Source organism: Lipophrys pholis, assembly GCF_963383615.2.
Source record: "Lipophrys pholis genome assembly, chromosome: 22".
NCBI classification, from domain to species: domain Eukaryota; kingdom Metazoa; phylum Chordata; class Actinopteri; order Blenniiformes; family Blenniidae; genus Lipophrys; species Lipophrys pholis.
Window position 1 is genome coordinate 8,261,810 of NC_137644.1, and position 18,515 is coordinate 8,280,324.

Sequence of the window (18,515 nt, forward strand, 5' to 3'; positions counted from 1 at the left end):
CATGCAAGCGTTGTTTCCGGCCATTTTTCAAGCAATCCAATTATTTGCATTCATTGCTGATCTCGGTCGTTATGACACTCCAGCTGCAACCTGTGCAATACTGTGTTTAATAATGCACATTTCTCGCAACAATATTTGAAATATAATGGATTCATCTATGTGCATTATCTGGAAAAAACATGAGTAATACAATGTTTATTATGTGCATACATTTGTGAAACAGTATGTGCAGTACTGCGTACATTCTTATTACATCTGTGTGCATCCATATGTGTTATATGTTTACTACATTGTTCACCTTGTTCTATGTGTACTTGTTTGCGTTGCTGTGGAGATCAGAGCTCTATTTGACAGGAAAGTGGCTGAGATCAGTTCCCGGATGCATCACGTTATTATTGGAGGCGGCGGTGAAAATAAATGCTCTCTCAGCTGGATCGATACCTCTATCAAAACAGTCAATACCCATTCCTAAGCATCTTGAGAGGAAGAGTGTTGCATTAGAGTGCATTAGTATATCAGGGGACCTATTCATTACTGGACGAGTGTGTGATGATGACTTGTGGAATAACGATTTCAAACTCACAGCTCAGATTATATTACGCTTTTGATTCATGAACCATTCATGACCTTTGAACCCTCAGTAGCTACTTTAAGTATTCAGATCTTATTAAAGTCCTGCTGGACAGAAACTAGAGGACAAAGAGTCCCTGCGGCCTGTTGGCTGAGGTTCCATCAGTTAGTGGAGGAAGATGCTCTATAATCTGGACGTTAGAATGCCGATTTCTGAACAGATGACAGGAAAACCGCTGAAACAAATGACAAACATGGAGACAGCAACACACAGCTCTTATAAATTAGCATTCATTTAAATCCTGCTAATGCAACAAAAGTACACCGATGCCAACGTTACTTGTTGGACAACTTTCACGTCGTTTCAAGAACACAGTTGGCTAAAGATCAATGAGACACTCCTTCGGTAAACAGGAGTTTAGTGAAGTGCAACCCGTAATACATTAGCATTAGCGAATGCTAATAGGAAAAGTGGACCACAGCAGCCCGGCAACAGTTTTCAGATTCAATGAGTATTTATTAATTACACAACAATAATTTGTTGCGGATTCAAATCTTTCAACAGTAACAGAGTTAATGAAGTGACAAGTTACTTTATGTCAACAAAAGTGATCGTACTCGTGGATTATTTGTAGTGCGGTGACTTACGGGCACAGAATATCAAACAATTGAGTTTACGAGTGTGAATGCGTAAAAGAGGGTCTAAGGAAAACCCAGTTCCACTTGGTTTTCACTCGGCCTTTATCAGAATGCAGGATGAATCAGAAGTGAAGTGGCTGTGGAAAAAACAAGTTTCAATTGTCGACGCCATGAGTCAGACTCCATAAATGTCTCTGTAAATCCACACACACAGGTCAGTGATTCAGCCGGGAGAAGTTATGGCCTCATTAAAGAAAAGTTTACAGACTCTGTTGTCCACACTTATCATGGCTGTACATGTAAACTGCAGGAAGACGGAACGTGCCCTCTGCCTGATATTATTCCACCTGTTTACACTGCTGCCGGCCGGACACATTCCAACATGGAGGAGGGGTGGGGGGTGGATTATGCGAACTCCCGTCTAGATTTACCAGCTCACGTCTCGATGCATCGGAGCAACTCGTCCTCCTTACGAGGTTGTGCACGGTCTCGTGCACGAGGCCACCAGGAGATGCTGTCCAGAGGGCAGCGTGGAGTCGGTTGTCGGGTTGCATCACGGCTGTCTCCCTTCGGGAGTCAGAGAGTCGTGGCACGGCGCCGCCAACAAGGCAGGCACTACTGGCAGCTGTGCAGCAGAGCACTTCACACAGAGACAGTCAGGGGATGGGGGGGGGGGGGTTAGTGGAGGGATTGCCATCCAAGTGCGTGCTGTCTGTTATGAAATTGCCTCTGTGTGTGTGTGTGTGTGTGTGTGTGTGTGTGTGTGTGTGTGTGTGTGTGTGTGTGTGTGTGTGTGTGTGTGTGTGTGTCTCGGTTAAGCACAGCTCTCCCGCTAAAGCGGACAGATGTTGAATTAAACAGCTGTTTATAGCCATGTTGGGTTTCCTCATCAATCTCCTCCTCTACAAACACTCGGCACGCCGCTGCCATATTAGTCCTCATGCAGTTTACAAAGTCATAACCTCGTAACCATTCTGGGTGTGGGGGAGGCGGGGAGGCCTTATTTTCTGCACGATATTGCGGTCATTATTACGTAATGCTAAATAAAGCTTCTGTCTCTTAGCTGGAGGACAACATCGCTACTCAGCGTTTAATTCAAATAAAACATACAGTTTTTGTGTGTTTTATTGGCTACTTTTCATCTTTTTCCTCGGAATTATATTTATATAAACACACACCTTCCCAATTAAATCACATTTTTTTGCCATATTATTTCATATTGATATCTGTAATTCATTTTTATTTCTTTAAATTCAGGCCCCGTTTACACGACAATGTTTCAAATGAAAACGCATCGTTTTTGTATTTAAATTCCAGAAAAAATTTGCCTTGACACAGCAACGTTTTGAAAATGATGTCTGTTTACAGGGGAATGGCAGAAACACTGAAAATGAAGTAGCTTTCCTGTAGGGCCACTAGTGGGGACGCTGTTTTTGTATAAGCACACACGAATGCGTGCAAAAAAACAATATACAACAAGTATCAACAATGGTGAATACACGGACAAGAAAATGTACATCAGTCCGACCAAGTCCACAATCAAACCTGGTTTTTCCTACGACTAGGAAATGGTGCGGACCTGTTGACTGTGTCTATGCTGGAGCTGATTCACAGTCTCAGTTTCTCTTCCTCGTCCCTGTTTTGTTCTGACTTCCCTGGCTTCTTTTGCCTCTCCCACCTGCTCGCTTCACTCTTATCAGTTGCTTCAACCAGTTGTGCAAACTCACACCTCCTTTTCTCCACAGAAATACAGCCTCCCCTCAATCCCAACAATCCTATCTGCAGTTCACCTGAATGAGGAAGAAAATCCAGGCTCAACTCCTCGGCTGGTGCACACACCCATGTTCAGAGGAAAACTGAATCACAAAAAGACCAAAGTGCACCAGGGTCAAAAGAGTGAACGGGGCCACACAACGTGGGTTTCAAAGAGCTCTTTGTTGGGCAGAGAGAGGCATTGTGGGAGCGTGGCATTGTTCAATAAATAAAGCGTTCTTGTGCCAGCCTACCACCGCTCCTGTTTAACCCTGCGCAGCTCTGCCACCCGCGGGCGTCGTACAGGAAGACAAAAGCTCATCAGTCTCCGCTAAAAGGCCACAAGTGTTTGCGTAGTCCATCTTGTTGGCGGGTGAAACGAAGTCAAGTTTCCTTTCTGTTTAACCTGTAGGGGTGGCTGGCGCTACGCGGACACCATTTTCCTTTTTCTTTTTTTTCCCCCGGTCCTCAGCAACCGGACTTTCGCATTTGTGAGACCCTGAGGGCAATAAATCGTCAATCAAAAGTGCTAGAAGCCGCCGGTCTGTCCACTTTCACAGAAACTCAACAGCAATAGCACTTTCCTTTCAGCACGGTAACCCGAGATGGCATTTAAACCACCTCTCTTCTCACTAACTGCCCTTTAACTGGAGCGCTGCTCCTTTCGCAGCCCCCATTGCACGGCCCGTTCCTCCCAGGGACGCACCGACCGCACGGCCATGAAGAAATAAGTCGTCTTTTTTTTTTTAAGCATTTGTGTGAGAAGGTCACGGTGGCAAAATGTCAAATAACTGACCGCAGGCAGAAAGTGACAACCATGAACATACACTTGATGCGTCACTTATTTGACAGAGGAAATATTGAATTATTAAATTGAATGAAATTGAACGGAACCAGTGGAATATATTGGAAAGAATTAAGTGGGATTCATTGAGATTGAAGCATTGAACTAAACTGTATAGGATGGAATGGACCAAAATGTATAAAACCTGAATGAAATGGAAACGGATTTCAATTAAACAATAGAATTGAGAACAACTCGAATCTGCATAGTGGAAAAATTGAGAAATGATGGTAATACCGACAGGTGGCAGGAGATGAGTAACAATAACATCCTTATTATCCCATAAAGAGAGAATAAACTTAAACATTTTAAAAGCTTGTAAAAGGTGTAAAAAAGCAGAATCTCTCAATTTTATGAAATCATATTATCCCATTCCGTATTTCTATTTTATCCAGGAAAACTGAGGAAAACCAGCAGGCATGTCTGAAGTCTCTCCATGTTTTTTAAGCCTCATATTGCTGCATGTCTTAGGAATGTCTGTAAATGGCACTGTGGAACAAATACGCTCAAAACCATAATTCCGATTTAGAAATTAAGTGGAAAATGCCTTCATGCTAAGAAATGTGTAATAACTTCTCCATAACAGCAAAAGTGAATTAAGAGAAAAATCCAAATGTCTTCAGACAAGGATTTCTATGGAACTTTTACAATCACATTTTTGGATGAGAGAATTTGCTCTAATGACATTTCAGACAAATAAAAAGCAGAATATTAACTTGTTCTTGGTGGCCATGTGCTCCAAGAAGTCAACAGATAGAATAACTGATCTCAGGGAGTTCCTGAAGTACCATGAATGTCTTCAAAGGTCGACTGCACCAAACAGCTCCGATTATTAACCCCTTCTCATGAGTCAGATCAGTCTTCATTAGTAACGTAGTAAAACAAAACCCTGAGCTTCGGGCATATGGTCACTTAAAACCATCATACAACGATGCTGCGATTGCCCAAATCTGAAAAACTACACTCCTCCTCATCAATCCGAGTCTGAAACAAGCTTCTGTCTGCACCTTTTCCCTGCTGCGCACACTGGACGCCTCCGACTGGAAAGCACAAATTTACAGTACCCGGGAAAAGGTCTGCCAAAGTGTGTCAGAAAGAAGCAATTAACGGCGGCACCCTCAGCACTGACCTCCATTTCCTAGCATACGCCGTCTAAATTAGTCAAATAATGGGATGTGAGCAGGGCGGGTGGCAGAGGAGAGAGAGTGGGTGTATAAAGGAATATAAAGGAGACTGTACCGACCAGAAGGAGAAAGAAAGGGCGCGAACAATGGTAAGTATATCTCTGATACGGGTGAAATGTAGAACCTCGCCTGACGATTCACAAGGGAAACTGTGAGGTTGGAATTACCTCGGCTCGTCTTCAAACTCAAACCTGATCTCACACTTCACCTACTTTTCTGCAACAAAACCCGACAGTCGGAACCAGAAACCACCGACCTTTACTGACGTGTTGGCATCTCTCTCGATGCCAGCCACAGGACAAATTCAGACAATTCAAGAGGACGGAGAGATTGTGGGGAGACATTCAAACCCTGGTTCGGGTAGAGGAAAGGATTCTCGATGAAATCCAGCAGACATGGATCAACTTGCTGCAGACGGATGGACCAGGAGGCTCGGCCCGAGAATGTCCAATTCCACCGTCAAATAATAATAATAACAATGGATGGGTTTTACATAGCGCTTTACATTGCATTATTCATTCACTCCATACTTGATGGTGGTAAACTACATATGTAGCCACAGCTGCCCCGGGGCAGACTGACGTGTCCTGGAAAGTACACACCTTGGTTCCAACATGGTACCAAGTTTTCTGGTTTACCTTGCAGTAAACGTTGAACTCACTGTGTCATATTTCACCACTTACGAGAGAAAATGCCCTCAACTCTTCAATAAACTCACGAATCCCACAGCGTCTTCAGAGCTCAGGGAGCTGATCGCAGATTGCAGGGAACAGCTCATCAAAACAAGTTAAAGAAAATGGAGGGTTTTCTCATGTCTGGCTCGGCGCTATCGTTGCACACAAGTCGATTGAGAGGATCAATAAGACGACAGTAATGAGGTTCACAGTGACAGCACATGCAGAGTTTGCGGGCTTGACGTTTCGGTTTGGCCGAGTGTGCCACTCCTTCAGATGACCTGATGCTGAGCAAAGGACAATTTTATTACTCCGAGAGCAAACCGACACACAGGAACCAGACAGACTGTGGTGTTTCTTGAGCGCCTGCAACACACTTCAAACAATTGGCTGGATATCACTACGACCATGAACTGAATGCATTATCAAATACCAAAATCCATTTCTATGTGCATTTTTAGGTGTAAAATGGTGCATTTTTGTTTCAAAAGAAGCTAAAATGAGAAGAAAGGTTACATTATTTTGTCTCACATTGACGAGACAAGCAAAAAAAGAAAAAGAGGGGTTTTCTTTTAATGCAGCTCCGTCTATCCCAGCGGGGATGCTGTGGTCACGGTAATGCAGTAAAATGCATTACATCACATCTCAGTGTGGCGTCCTACCACAGATGAAACCATATGTACAGTGAAGGGAGCGAGAGAGATGGAAGAGACCGTCTGGCAGATGCTCAAACACTGCATGCAGGAGGCACCGAGCGGGACCGCCTCACTACGCATGCCCGCCGCCCTGGATGACTCCACCAGCTACATCTAATGTGCTAATTTACTCCTGAAACTGCAGTTAATTTGTGCCCTAATTATATGCAGAATCCTTTCTTCCCCCTTGCCCTCCTCTCTGGGGAGCAGAGCTGCAGCGACGGATGAGCAGAATGCCGCGTGATGCCAGACTGGCAGCCGCGACCTTTCCCCTCCGAGCCCCAGCCTACCAACAGTCCTCAAGTTCACTTTTAACCCTTTCACTCTCAGACTGAGGGGAATATTTGGGATTTTAAGACGGGTTCTTCCTTTCCCCCCCTCCTCCTAGATAACTTTCAATATCTGACATGGTGACATGACTCTCTCTCCCTATATTCCCTCACCCCAACAACAACAGCAGAAAGTCTCCACTTCCGAGTCTCGTTCTGCACGTTTCTTTCTGTTAAAAAGGAGGTTTTTTTCATCGCACCGTTGCTTAAGCTTGCTGATGTGGATTTGTTGGTTTTTATCTGTAAAAGTGCCTTGAGATGACTCTTATGTATTTAGTATGATAGAACTTACAAATACATGTGCAAACACTTCAGTATGTTAATATCTTTATGTTCTGAGATTTGTACTTCCAACTAATTGCCTTTTTATTCGACTTTTTTTTTTCTTTTGTCCTTTTGAAATGAAGTAGGGTCTGTTGTCAATTAAATCTCGTGCTGTTGCACAAATATGTGACATAAGGCATGACTGTATTACGGTGCATGAAATCATTACACTGCAGTCAGTTTCTTTACCAATATGTACATTAGAACTGCATAATCTATTGCAAATATATCATTATGCACAATATACAAACTAACAGACGGGCATGAATTATCTTTCAATGCATTGAGCAGTCATTACCTGCAAATTCAAAATAACAGAACTTTGAATGGGATTAATCCATGAAAATGTTTTAATTGACAGCCCTACTTATATCACCATTATCTACTGAAAAACGGTAGCAACTTTATCGTGATACTCAACATTATTGCATATTTCCTGAGGTATTTGCAGCCCTAATGATTGTTGAATGTGAATGAAAAAGTATACGAGTTAACCCTGTTCCTGCCACAGTGATGCTTAAACCCTGCAGGATTGCTCATGAGGACTGATGACAGTAGAAGCAGGATGAGAATAGGCTGTTTTATTGGACGCTTCAAGTGTCCCAACAGCTGGCATTCACATTTTCAGAGGGTCCAAGTAGAAACAGAGAGCTGGACGACGGGGCCGGCGGGAATCCATCAATCCTGCATATTTAGACCACCGCAGCGATCAGCTGGCCGTGGATGTAAACAGAGGAAATCGATGCAATAACGTAGTCGCATTGGCTCAGCGCGAGATAACGGGGCAAAAAGGCTGAAAACCACAAAGGAGGAGGGACAAATATCACAACTGCGGTGGTCTGCTTTCACACTGGGACTTATTTTAAGTGCTCGTTTAACAGCAGGAAAAGAAAACAGCAGTGTGGCACCGGGAGTCAAAGGAAAGATCCACCTTTGGAGCCGGTTTGAAAAAGTGGCGGTTGCCGTGGCTCCGAGCACCGTCGTTGTGTGAAGGGACAACCAAAAGTCAACCAAATCTTTACAGTTTCACTCATTTTCGTTGTTTATATGAGGCCTAAAATCTATGTTTTCTTTGAAATTGACGGTTTTCTTGGTTTGGTGGGCCGGAGTAAAGCCAGTTTTGGGGCATGGGTCTTATATTTGACACTCCTGATCCAGAGTAAATATGCTGAAATTGAGCTTCAAACCCAATCAGGTGTTCTTGTTTGGCTTTAGAGTCACAGAGAATGAGTGTTGCCGCCGGGCCACAAGTTACTCATGCCTGATGTAGATCCTACAGGTGTAACACACACACACACACACACACACACACACACACACACACACACACACACACACACACACACACACACACACACACACACACACACACACACACACACACACACACACACACACACACACACACACACACACACACACACACACACACACACACACACACACACACACACACACACACACACACACACACACACACACACACACACACACACACACACACACACACACACACACACACACACACACACACACACACACACACACACACACACACACACACACACACACAATCTGTAGGTTGTGCACATCAGCCACATGAAGGTGAAAGGCTTTTAAACAGATGAGACCGTCCACTGGGAACAAGACACTCCTCAGAGACATTTGAAGTCCCCAGACAAGGACAAATACACTTGTTAAGGCTGTAAATAAATACTTGTTTTACAAACTGCCATTAACACAGGTGGTCAGTTATGAAAGACTTAGTTTCTCAGATTCCAAGGTGACATCTCATAATTATACAGGTTCATCCTTATTTTGAGTAGTTCATCTAAAAGATGACAAAGAAATACTCGGAAAAGCACTAACATTAAAAAAAAATGTCTCTGTCACTGATCTCTCAGTGTTGGAAAAGTCTGCAGTCACTTTATTTTTAGCTGGAAACATGTGCACGCTCTCCTGAAGAGGCTCCAGATGATCCTGATGCAGAAAGCACTCTCACTAAATTCAGGATCATTCCGAGCCATCTGCGCTGCAGCTGTCACACCGATCACCGATTTTCACCGCAGCGCGGAGAAAACCGCCCCCACCCCACAGGATTCTGCCCCGGAGGCTAAATTCCTCCAGACCCCCCCGGAACATTCCACTTCCCACCCCTCAGGGACGCCGCGCGACTTCCAACGCTCCACACGGGCTTCAACAGCCTGACATTTGAGGGAAAGTCACGCAGAGGCCCCGAGTACCAGAGGACGGCTTATCAACTGGAGACATGTCCACTCAGACAGTGTGCCGACCGCACGACAACGTCGTTTCATGCAACCACATCGTTCTTGGCCAATCAGCCACACGGCGTTTCAGGAGCCTCTAAACGGTGTTTTGAAAACCCCACCCCGGCATTGATGTGTGGACGGGCAAGATGCACATTTGCCGAAAAACGATGACGTAATTGGCATGTTTTCTCAGTTTTTGGTGTATTTCTGTGGAAGAAACAGCGCCACCTATAGGCCTGGCATATGTACTACATCGTTTTGAGTCATTTTCATGGTGTCGTGTGATCTTTCCTGCACTGATGCCGTGTGGATGGGAAACTGTTTAACTTTCCTCTAGTGTTAGGGTCGGGACCGACTCGTTTTTAGGTTTAGCATGCATAAAAGCACGACATAAATTTGTTTTTTGCGTCAAGACTTTTTGACTTTGTCAGGAACTTCTATTTAAACAAAATTAAATTAAATTAAAATATTTTAATAAATTATAAAATCCACTGGTGAAAATTATGGCGTTTGTGTTGTTAGGGTCTGTTTCGACCCAGTTAAAATACAAGATGATAAAACAATAATAAATACCAAAACTGAATTCATAAACACACAATTAACCAACAGCCGACAGCCAGCTCTTCCTCCAACCACTTGAGCTTCAGTTAGGGGCTTTTGTCTTTGCCTGTTTGACAGAACAAACAAAGACAGACATGTCCAGGCATGGAAGGCCAATTGAGTTTCTAGTTGGTGACTTGCAGAGTACACACCTCCAATTTACAGCAACAATGAGAAGAAGATTTACTCCCAGCCAAGCTCTGGATCATAGCTTTGCTGACAATGAGGCAGAGGACACACAGTAGTATAGCGATAGAGATGAGCAGGTCTCTGAGGAGGAAGATGATGTGGAGTATCAACCGGAAGACACAGACACATCTGATCAGTCTGATGAGGAGGTCACCGGTGCTGAAGCTGCTGCTGCTGAAACATTCAAATCCAAAAGTGGCAGCATCTGTTGGAGCTCAGTCCCTCCTGAGGTACCTGGCAGGACAGCTGCTGCTACTGTCATCAAAATGACCCCTTGGATCACAGCAACAAGAAGAGCATCAGCATCAGCTTCCTCCTCAACCAGCCGTGCCTCAACATCAACATCAACCACAACCCCAGTGAGACCAGCTGGTTCCAAAGGAAAGAGGTGTCAGGTCTGCCCTGGCAATAAGGACAGAAAGACCAACACATATAAAATGCAAAATATATATCTGCAAGACCACACTAAAAGTGTCACTTTTTGTTTTTTTTAAACTTGTTTTTTGCCCTTTTCTTGAAGTAAATATATATGGGTCGAAATTGACCCGAAACACCATAGATGTTACTGTAGTTGATGATATTAAAATGAAAAAATTTTTTTTTTGAAAATTTAAGAGATGTGATCTAATACCAATCAGTAATAGTCAAGTAACAGAACAACCTTCTATTTGTTTACATTATTCTCTTGAGGTTCATTTGACCACTTTTTTTATATTGAAACCGAGGGGTATGCTGTTAAAAGAAAGGCCCAGGGGGTCACAACAAAAATATTAAAACCAATCTTTTAATGGATAAGGGAGTCTAACAAGGAAACCAAGAGGTGAGAATCAAATTGGATGATAAATAATTGTTTTTAGGGTATTTTATGGCTGATTTAAGACACGGGTCAAAACCGACCCGTTAACATAAGAGATAGTAACAGAAAGCGAACACTAGAGGAAGGTTAAGAAGGACATTGAGAAAAAAGCTCGTTTTGACTGATGTGGACAGGGCCAGAGAGACACAGGCCCAGTTTATGCAACGTTTTCATGTGAAAATGCAAAGCTTTCATAGCAATTTGGGTGCTCTAGTCACTCAAGTGCAACTTTTTGGAAACAGCTCCTAAGGTAGAACTTTTTGAAAATGCTGAACCCCAAATTGCGCCCATTGGCGTGACGGCGCCTTGCATGGCCGCAGCCTCCATTGGTGTGTGAATGTGGGTAAATGGACATTGGTTTCAAAACGTTGCCGTGTAAACCCAAAACTTTTCTGAAACGAAGCCTTTATTTGAAACGGCCACAGAGAGATACCCATCGCCTCTGATTGGAAAACAGTCGATGGGTAGGTTAGCGTTCGAGAAACTAAAAACTGGCCCAGTCTGGAAGGATGAGACTCGAGTCGTGTACTTGTAAGACCAAACCGCGTCTCTCCTTCATAAATTATCTCCGATTCCGAACAGAATAATACTGACCTGAACACTCACATGAATACCAATCAGTAATTGAGGACGGCTCATGGAAATTTAATGGCGTCCCTTCGGAATGCAGAGTGGGCCGGCACTTTGCTCGGCGTCGGGCCTCCAGCTGATAGCGGACACGACTAGGGAGACACCAGATCCAATGGAAAACTGATGAAGGGGAGACACGACACACACGAAGCGCGTGACAAATTATGTGAGGATGAAGAGGGTTAAATACTTGAATGAACGTTAACCGATGTGCAGGAGGAAATCTGGCTTTGTCTTCTTGTTTTAGGCACTGTGGATGGGATTCATTGATTTTCATTTATCTACATGCAGCCTGAGTGGGAGCTCCTCAGCACTATGATTTGTTTTTCCTGTTTTGGCTTTGTGAGGTTTGCCAGTTTCTACTCCGAGGCTAATCCTCCAAAAACAGGTTAACTAATCCAGATTTGTTATCAGGCCACCAATATCCGGTTCATCCTCATTGGATAATTTGCTTCTGTTGGGTGTAAACATGTTTTCCATTTTGAAATTAAACAACTATGATGATCACTGATTCTCCGAGAGCTTGGCGAGATGGAAACTGAGGTGTTTAAAAAAAATTATTAAAAAAATGTAACCACTATACCAGGGGTCTGGAACCTGCAGCTCTGGAGACACATTTTGTAGCAGAAAAAAAAAATTAGTCAGAAGTGGAATGTGGTTGATTGTAAAAGGTCTTTGTAATTTCTGGAGGTTTCCACTTGTGGGAATTAATAAATCAAATTAACCCACTCCGCATGATGGCAGGAGAAGATTCAAGTTAACTAGTTATCATCGCTCCGGTAAGAGCCACAGCAGAGAAAGAAAAACTAGCTCTCGATGCCGCCCACTCGCCACCATTTGCGCTGAGCTGAAATTTCAGGGTGTTGTTAACCGGCGCTTTGAAGCACCGTTGTGTCGGAGCAAGCTAATTACACAGTGGTTGGTGTGGAGGAGCCCAGGCATCGCGCTCACCTCCACAAGAGGAGGAGGGAAGCCGGCATGAGCTTGGGAGCTAAATTAAGGTGCAAAGATTCTTCGACTCTCTGCGGCGGCTATCGCACTGGCGGGCGCGATAGCGGATGTGGGTCTGAGGTTCAATGGGAGCAGTAAAAAATAGACGCTATTAGACGGAGACCGACAGAATACAGAGATGGTGTGATTTTCACGGGTGTGCTGACAGTTTGAGGCCAGACGGAGAAGATGTGTGAGCACGCAGCAGCTGAGCTTCAGTTCCTTTGCTCCTCATTAAGTCCACTGGAGTTTGGTGGGTTTCTGCTGAGTCATGCTTTGCTGCCAGGCCTGATACAGATGATGCCACATATTTGGAACCCCCTCCAGCCTTGGCTTCTCTCCTCACCTCCATCTACCTAACACTATCATTATCCTGCCATGTTGAAGACAAAGAGGAGGAGGATCCAGCTCGGTTAACCTTTGATTATTCTCCGTGTGACTCGTCATCTCCTCTCAGAGACGAAGCGCTGGAAGCTTCTTGGCTCATTAAACTGGTTTCATCAGGGTGGAGGAGGCAGATGCTCATTTCTCTGCGAGCACACTGCCGATCAGCCTCTGAAAAGCCAAGATGGTTTTGAATGGCGATTTGAATAGGCAGCAATCACAGATCCTGAATGTTACCTGGCTTGTCATTTGGAGGAGGGATTCCCTCATTAACCCTTTACTGGCCGAGCCATCACAGTTCAATCACAATCTTCCATTTTCTTCAAAACTAATAATGATGAATTCATGGCGGTCAAATAAGACATTTGTTGCTTTAAACTAAATGTATGATACACTGCTGTGTTTTTAAGCTTTGCATTTGAAAAGCAGCAGGTTAAAGGCCTTATTATAAAACTGTAAAACATAAAACATCATATTTAATGACAATAGAGACACTTGGGAGCTGTCAAGCCACTTTTGTTATCAGTAACAGACATTTCCTTCATTAAAAAAATACAAATCATGAAATATGTGAGAGTTGTGTCAGTTTCACTTTTTCCTTCAGCGAATTTTACTGTAAATAATCCGCAAATAGTGTGTGTGTGTGTTTGTTTTTACCCTAAATCTATCCCAGGGTTGAAATCTTCCACTTTCTATTATAAGTTGTGAAATACTACATAATTTTGGTCAGTTATTATCAGCAAATCAACGAACTTCCCTTTGTAAAGAACAGAAACTGAAAATATTATATGAGCCTCGATAATCTCAAACTCTACTTCCTCCGAATACACAAGAGAAAAGAGAACATGCACCGGTGCACTGATGCTGAGAAGAATGAACAAAGACGGAGATCAGAGATGTTTGTCAGACTTTTCTACAATAGTTAACTGCCCCTCATAGTTCCACCTCATTATACAGCTTCAAGCTTCAATTCAGTCTTTGAAAGGAAATATGTTTTTTTTTTTGGAAGATCACACAGATTTAGAGGTTACACCTTTCAATTACTTAACATGATCGGTCCCACTCACAACTCAATGGTGACAGCTGCCATTCAAGGTGCTCACACAACTTGCTGAATAAGACGTACAATGAAGTCCCCCAATTAAAACCTGAAGGGGGAAAATGGTTGAAATTGTCTGGACCCGTCCATGGGAGACGTTTTTTCATTGTTTGATGCAGATCGACACACAAAAGAAGTCCCACTGTATTAAATATTAGCCCCTATCTACAGTTGATGAGATTAACATTATCAGTGTCTACTGCTGGAAATCTCAGCCACGACTCGAAACATTTCAGAGCGAACGTGTAAGCGCGGCAGAATCTGAGTGCATGCGCCACTTTTTACTGTCGCCACCAAACCTAATCAACCGTGCTTGTTTTCAACAATCTGTTCTGTCTGACGACACTCGAGGAGTTATTTTTATATGGCGCTGTGCACGAGCCTGAGGCCACTTTAAAAATGGAGGTACTTCATCTCCAGACTGTGACACCGGTGAAGTTTCTGCTTCCTCCTGCAGCGTGACTCTGATCGACGCTGCATGAGCATCAAACATCATGAAGATGTGTACACAGTCGTCAACATAGAAAGATGAGAAAGACTGTACTGGAGGCCTATTTAATCAATTACATCAAAAATCAAATTTTTCCACAAAGTTGCATGCCTGCTCTCATATTTTCTGCACGGTGGCTTCTTACCACTACAGATAACAGAAGAAAGGAAAACAAACTCATACCAGAGGGAAACCAGCAGCAGTGTGAAAACAGAAGAAGCAGTTTATGAAACATCCATGAAGGAAAGCAGCTCCAACACTATTCATTTCCTGCGTTTAGTTAATTACACTTTACACGACAAAATTTCAAGTTAAAACATCGGTTTTACGTTTTTGTTTCGACAGAAACAATGAAAGCGATGTAGTTGGCATGTTTGGCCACTAGTGGGTGCTGTTTCTTTTTTTGTTTCGAAACCTCACACAATATACTATAAACATTAACAATGGGAGAACATTTGGGTTACTATTGCGGCAATGACAAGTTTCAGAAAGGTTGTGTTTTAGCCTGTTTTACACAAAGCAGGAGCCAGAGCATTTTTACAAAGTTCCTTCTTGGGAATCGTTGTGAAAGTTTTGTAAACAGGGAATGAAAGTACAATGACAGGGAACCAGAAAATGACTGAGAGCAGCTTTGATTAAAGAAATAGCAACATAAACCAGTAATACAGACTTTCTGTGAAGCAGAAAAAAGCTGAAATACAAATAGAGTCTAGAGAAGATCTGGCTGTTACCTTGCACTTCATCATGTCGCTGACCCGCTGCTGCATGGACTGCCCCGCTTTGGGTCTGACCAGGATGTAGAGGGCTTGGACCTCGGGACAGGTCCTCAGCAGCTTCTCCACCAGCACCTTCCCCATGAAGCCTGTGGCTCCTGTGATCAGCACGTTCTTGCCGGTGTAGTACTCCACCACGGACGTCATGTTGCCGCCCGCCGTGCCGCTGCTGCAGAGATCCGTCGGTCTGTTCGGGCCGTCCACCGCCGCCGCCTCCTCTCCCACCCCGTCCAAGTCCCGGCCTTCAGGTAACACCTGCAGTGGGGCAGGAAGGGAACATGAGCAAAGAGGCAAGCCACAAACTTTAAATAGGGAGTGTTTGTTTAGCTGCTGTTTGACTTTAAAAGACAGAACAAGAAGCTGAATCCAAACCACGAGTATAAAACATGTGCTTTATTGCTTCAGTCTGAGGCGTTACGTCGGGGAAAAGCAGATCATTTAAAATTTAAATGGGTGGTGTTATTTCTTTCTTCTGACCTTCACTGAGTCAGAGGAGGGAGATGATATGAATATTCATCCTGTGGAATAAAGAGAGGGCAATGACATCAGCGCCTGTTTGGTGTCTGCAAGCAAACCTCCAAAAGAACTTTTAATGAAATTATCAGACCAGCAAAGCAGAAACGACTGACTGTTTTCAACCAGCCACACCAAAGTTTTTCTTCCCCTCTTTAAATAAGCCAAATGTGACTTTTACAACAACAGTAACACTGTCAAACGGCAAATTGAAAAACTAGGATTGATTCAACCTTCTGCTTAATGAACAACACACAACTCATTTAAGCCAACCGCTACCCTGTTTTCATTCATCAATGTAGCTTTGGCTCACTGAATCTGCAGCTGGCGGCTGAAGAATCCGCCACAGAAAACAGCATAGTAATGCTTTAATATTTTTCAATCGCACGGTCCAAAAGTGCAACTGAATTGAAAACTGTATTAGAAACAATTAGAGAAACTCGCAGTTTAAGTGAACGCAGTGTGCACACGGAGCCAAAGCCAACACTTTCCTATTTCTGTTTAAATATAAAAGCCCCACTTCAATTTAAAAAGCTGCAAAACAACAATTCTATTGACTTAAAGGTCCTGTTTATGTGACAGATGTCCGTTTAGAAAACGCTCCAACTCCATCTGTAGAAATGGAGAAAACAAAACTTTCTAAAAACGCTTGGGCTCCATGTAGATGGTTGAAACCCTGCTACAGTGCAGTACAACTGAAGTAGATGAACAATAACAACAACATTTGCCTCCAGAGTGTCATGACTCCAAGTCCATATTCTCCTGGAGCTTGGTAGTTTTATAGTCACACATAATAACAATCCAACTTGGTAGTCTGTCCATGCAAATGTCCGTGTGCTCCCATTGTTAATGTTTATAGCGTATTGTTCTCTACCCGCAAGCGTGTGTGGTTTCATTACAAAAAACAAACAGCACCCACTAGAGACCCAACAGGAAAACTACATTCTTTTCAAAATGTTGCCGTCTAAAGGCAAAACTTTTCTGACACGAAAACGCAAAAACAAAGCATTTCTACTTGAAAAGTGGTGTAAAAGGGTTTTGACAATCAGGAAGGTTCTAAGATTGTGAAAACTTAAATGTGACAGTGATGAGGGCAGCACACTTTATAAAGAGACAGATTTCACATCTGAAAAGCGTTTCACGCTCATGAGTTCAGTGTTATGCAGGTTGACGTTAAGGTCTTCTGAGAAGTTCCACCGTTGGAAGTCAGAAATCTGGATTGAGACAAAGCTCTGAGGGGAAAGGAGGTGATGCAAGTTAATCACCACTAAAGCTGTCCAGGTTCACCATTTCCACAGCTGGTTAATTAGCGTCAAACGAAATACAATGGAAGTAAAAAGAAGAAGTGCTTGGTTAGCTCGAATGAAAGCCAATAAAGACTTTACAAGCTACAGCTCATCTTCAGCCATCTCGCTCTGTGAGCGAGTCACATGGAAAGATACCACATTATGAAGCACTTTATTGCAGTTTTTAAATTTTTAAAGATTTATTTGACTCCTATGATGTGCCGGTGATGGACTTTGTCTCTTTAGACAATGACTGACAGCAGCGTCTCGGGCTGCAGCTCTGTGTGGATGTGTGGGCTAAAAGCTCCACGCTGCCAATGGCGCTGCTCATTTGTGTGTAACCACGACAACGACGAACCGGTCGATACATCACAAGCCTCTCGAAGATGAGACGATTTCCTCCGATTGATGTCATGTGTTTTTTCCCCCCTCCTACTCACTCGCAGCAGATCGTGGCATGTTCAACATAAAATGTTGGGTTCAGCCGCCACCGGTGCTGGATCAGCTGGGTTTTTTTTCTTCCACTGAGTCGAGCTGTGATTTGTACACACAAGTGTTTTTCTGCTTCTGTCATCCCGTCTCACGGGGCTGCTGATTCCCAGCAAGTCTGCCCAAAGACTGACGACAGAAACCAAGTCCTCCGGAGGCAAACGTGGCCCAGATAACAAAACAATCTTGTATTTACTGGCTTTTGTTTCCATGCTGCCGTCTGGCCACGCAGTGTTGGATTACACTTCTCTCTGCACGCTGACAGAGGAAAGCAGGGAGGTTCACTTCTTCTGGTTTGACCCACTGGGTCCGATTATTTTAATCTGATTGTAACTTTTGGACAAGGCAATACGTGCAGATTTGCTCCTGACGACTGAATTAAAAAGGTCAGAGTTGAAGTCTCTCGCCTAAGCCCCCCTGACATTCCTGCCTCGCACCTAACCGAGTGCCTGCCCCTCCACCCCCACCCCCCAGACACGAGGACGAGAGCAGAGGGGCCTGAAAGTCACTGAGGATTATCACCCGACAATGGAAATGTTCCTGCAGCTGGAATAGAGTTGGAACCAACGTGCATATCCTGGATTCATGAAACCGAGTGCACACGATACACCGCCCCCCCGATGGCCGATGGTGTCCAGCCTCCATCTGCTTACTTTAAGCCAACATGGGAACGGGAGCTAAACTGGTTCGGTCAAAAACTCTCCTTTCTGTCCTTAAGTCCACCGTCTCAGTTTAATTACCGGGGCTGGATGTCATTTCACTTTCTCATGAAAGGACTCAGATAATACCTCAGATTTGGTACATATACCTAAACTATTATATAAAGACAGAACACCTCAAGTACCAAATTGTTTGAACATTTATTGATTTATTACCACATAGAACCAAAGACTGGTTCAATGAGAACCTGTGGGAGAATTATTTTACATGTTGTG

General features: G+C 43.7%; 1 protein-coding gene across 3 annotated transcripts in view; it reads right to left on the reverse strand.

Moving 5' to 3' along the window:
• The window catches only part of LOC308127140 (fatty acyl-CoA reductase 1), a 48,764-nt gene that overhangs the window by 16,959 nt on the left and 13,290 nt on the right, over positions 1 to 18,515 (reverse strand). For all 3 annotated transcript variants that reach the window (XM_080491952.1, XM_080491953.1, XM_080491951.1), the window contains exon 2: positions 15,251 to 15,547. In XM_080491952.1, coding sequence (XP_080348078.1) covers positions 15,251 to 15,547 — 297 coding nt within the window. The remainder of the gene's footprint in view (positions 1 to 15,250; positions 15,548 to 18,515) is intronic.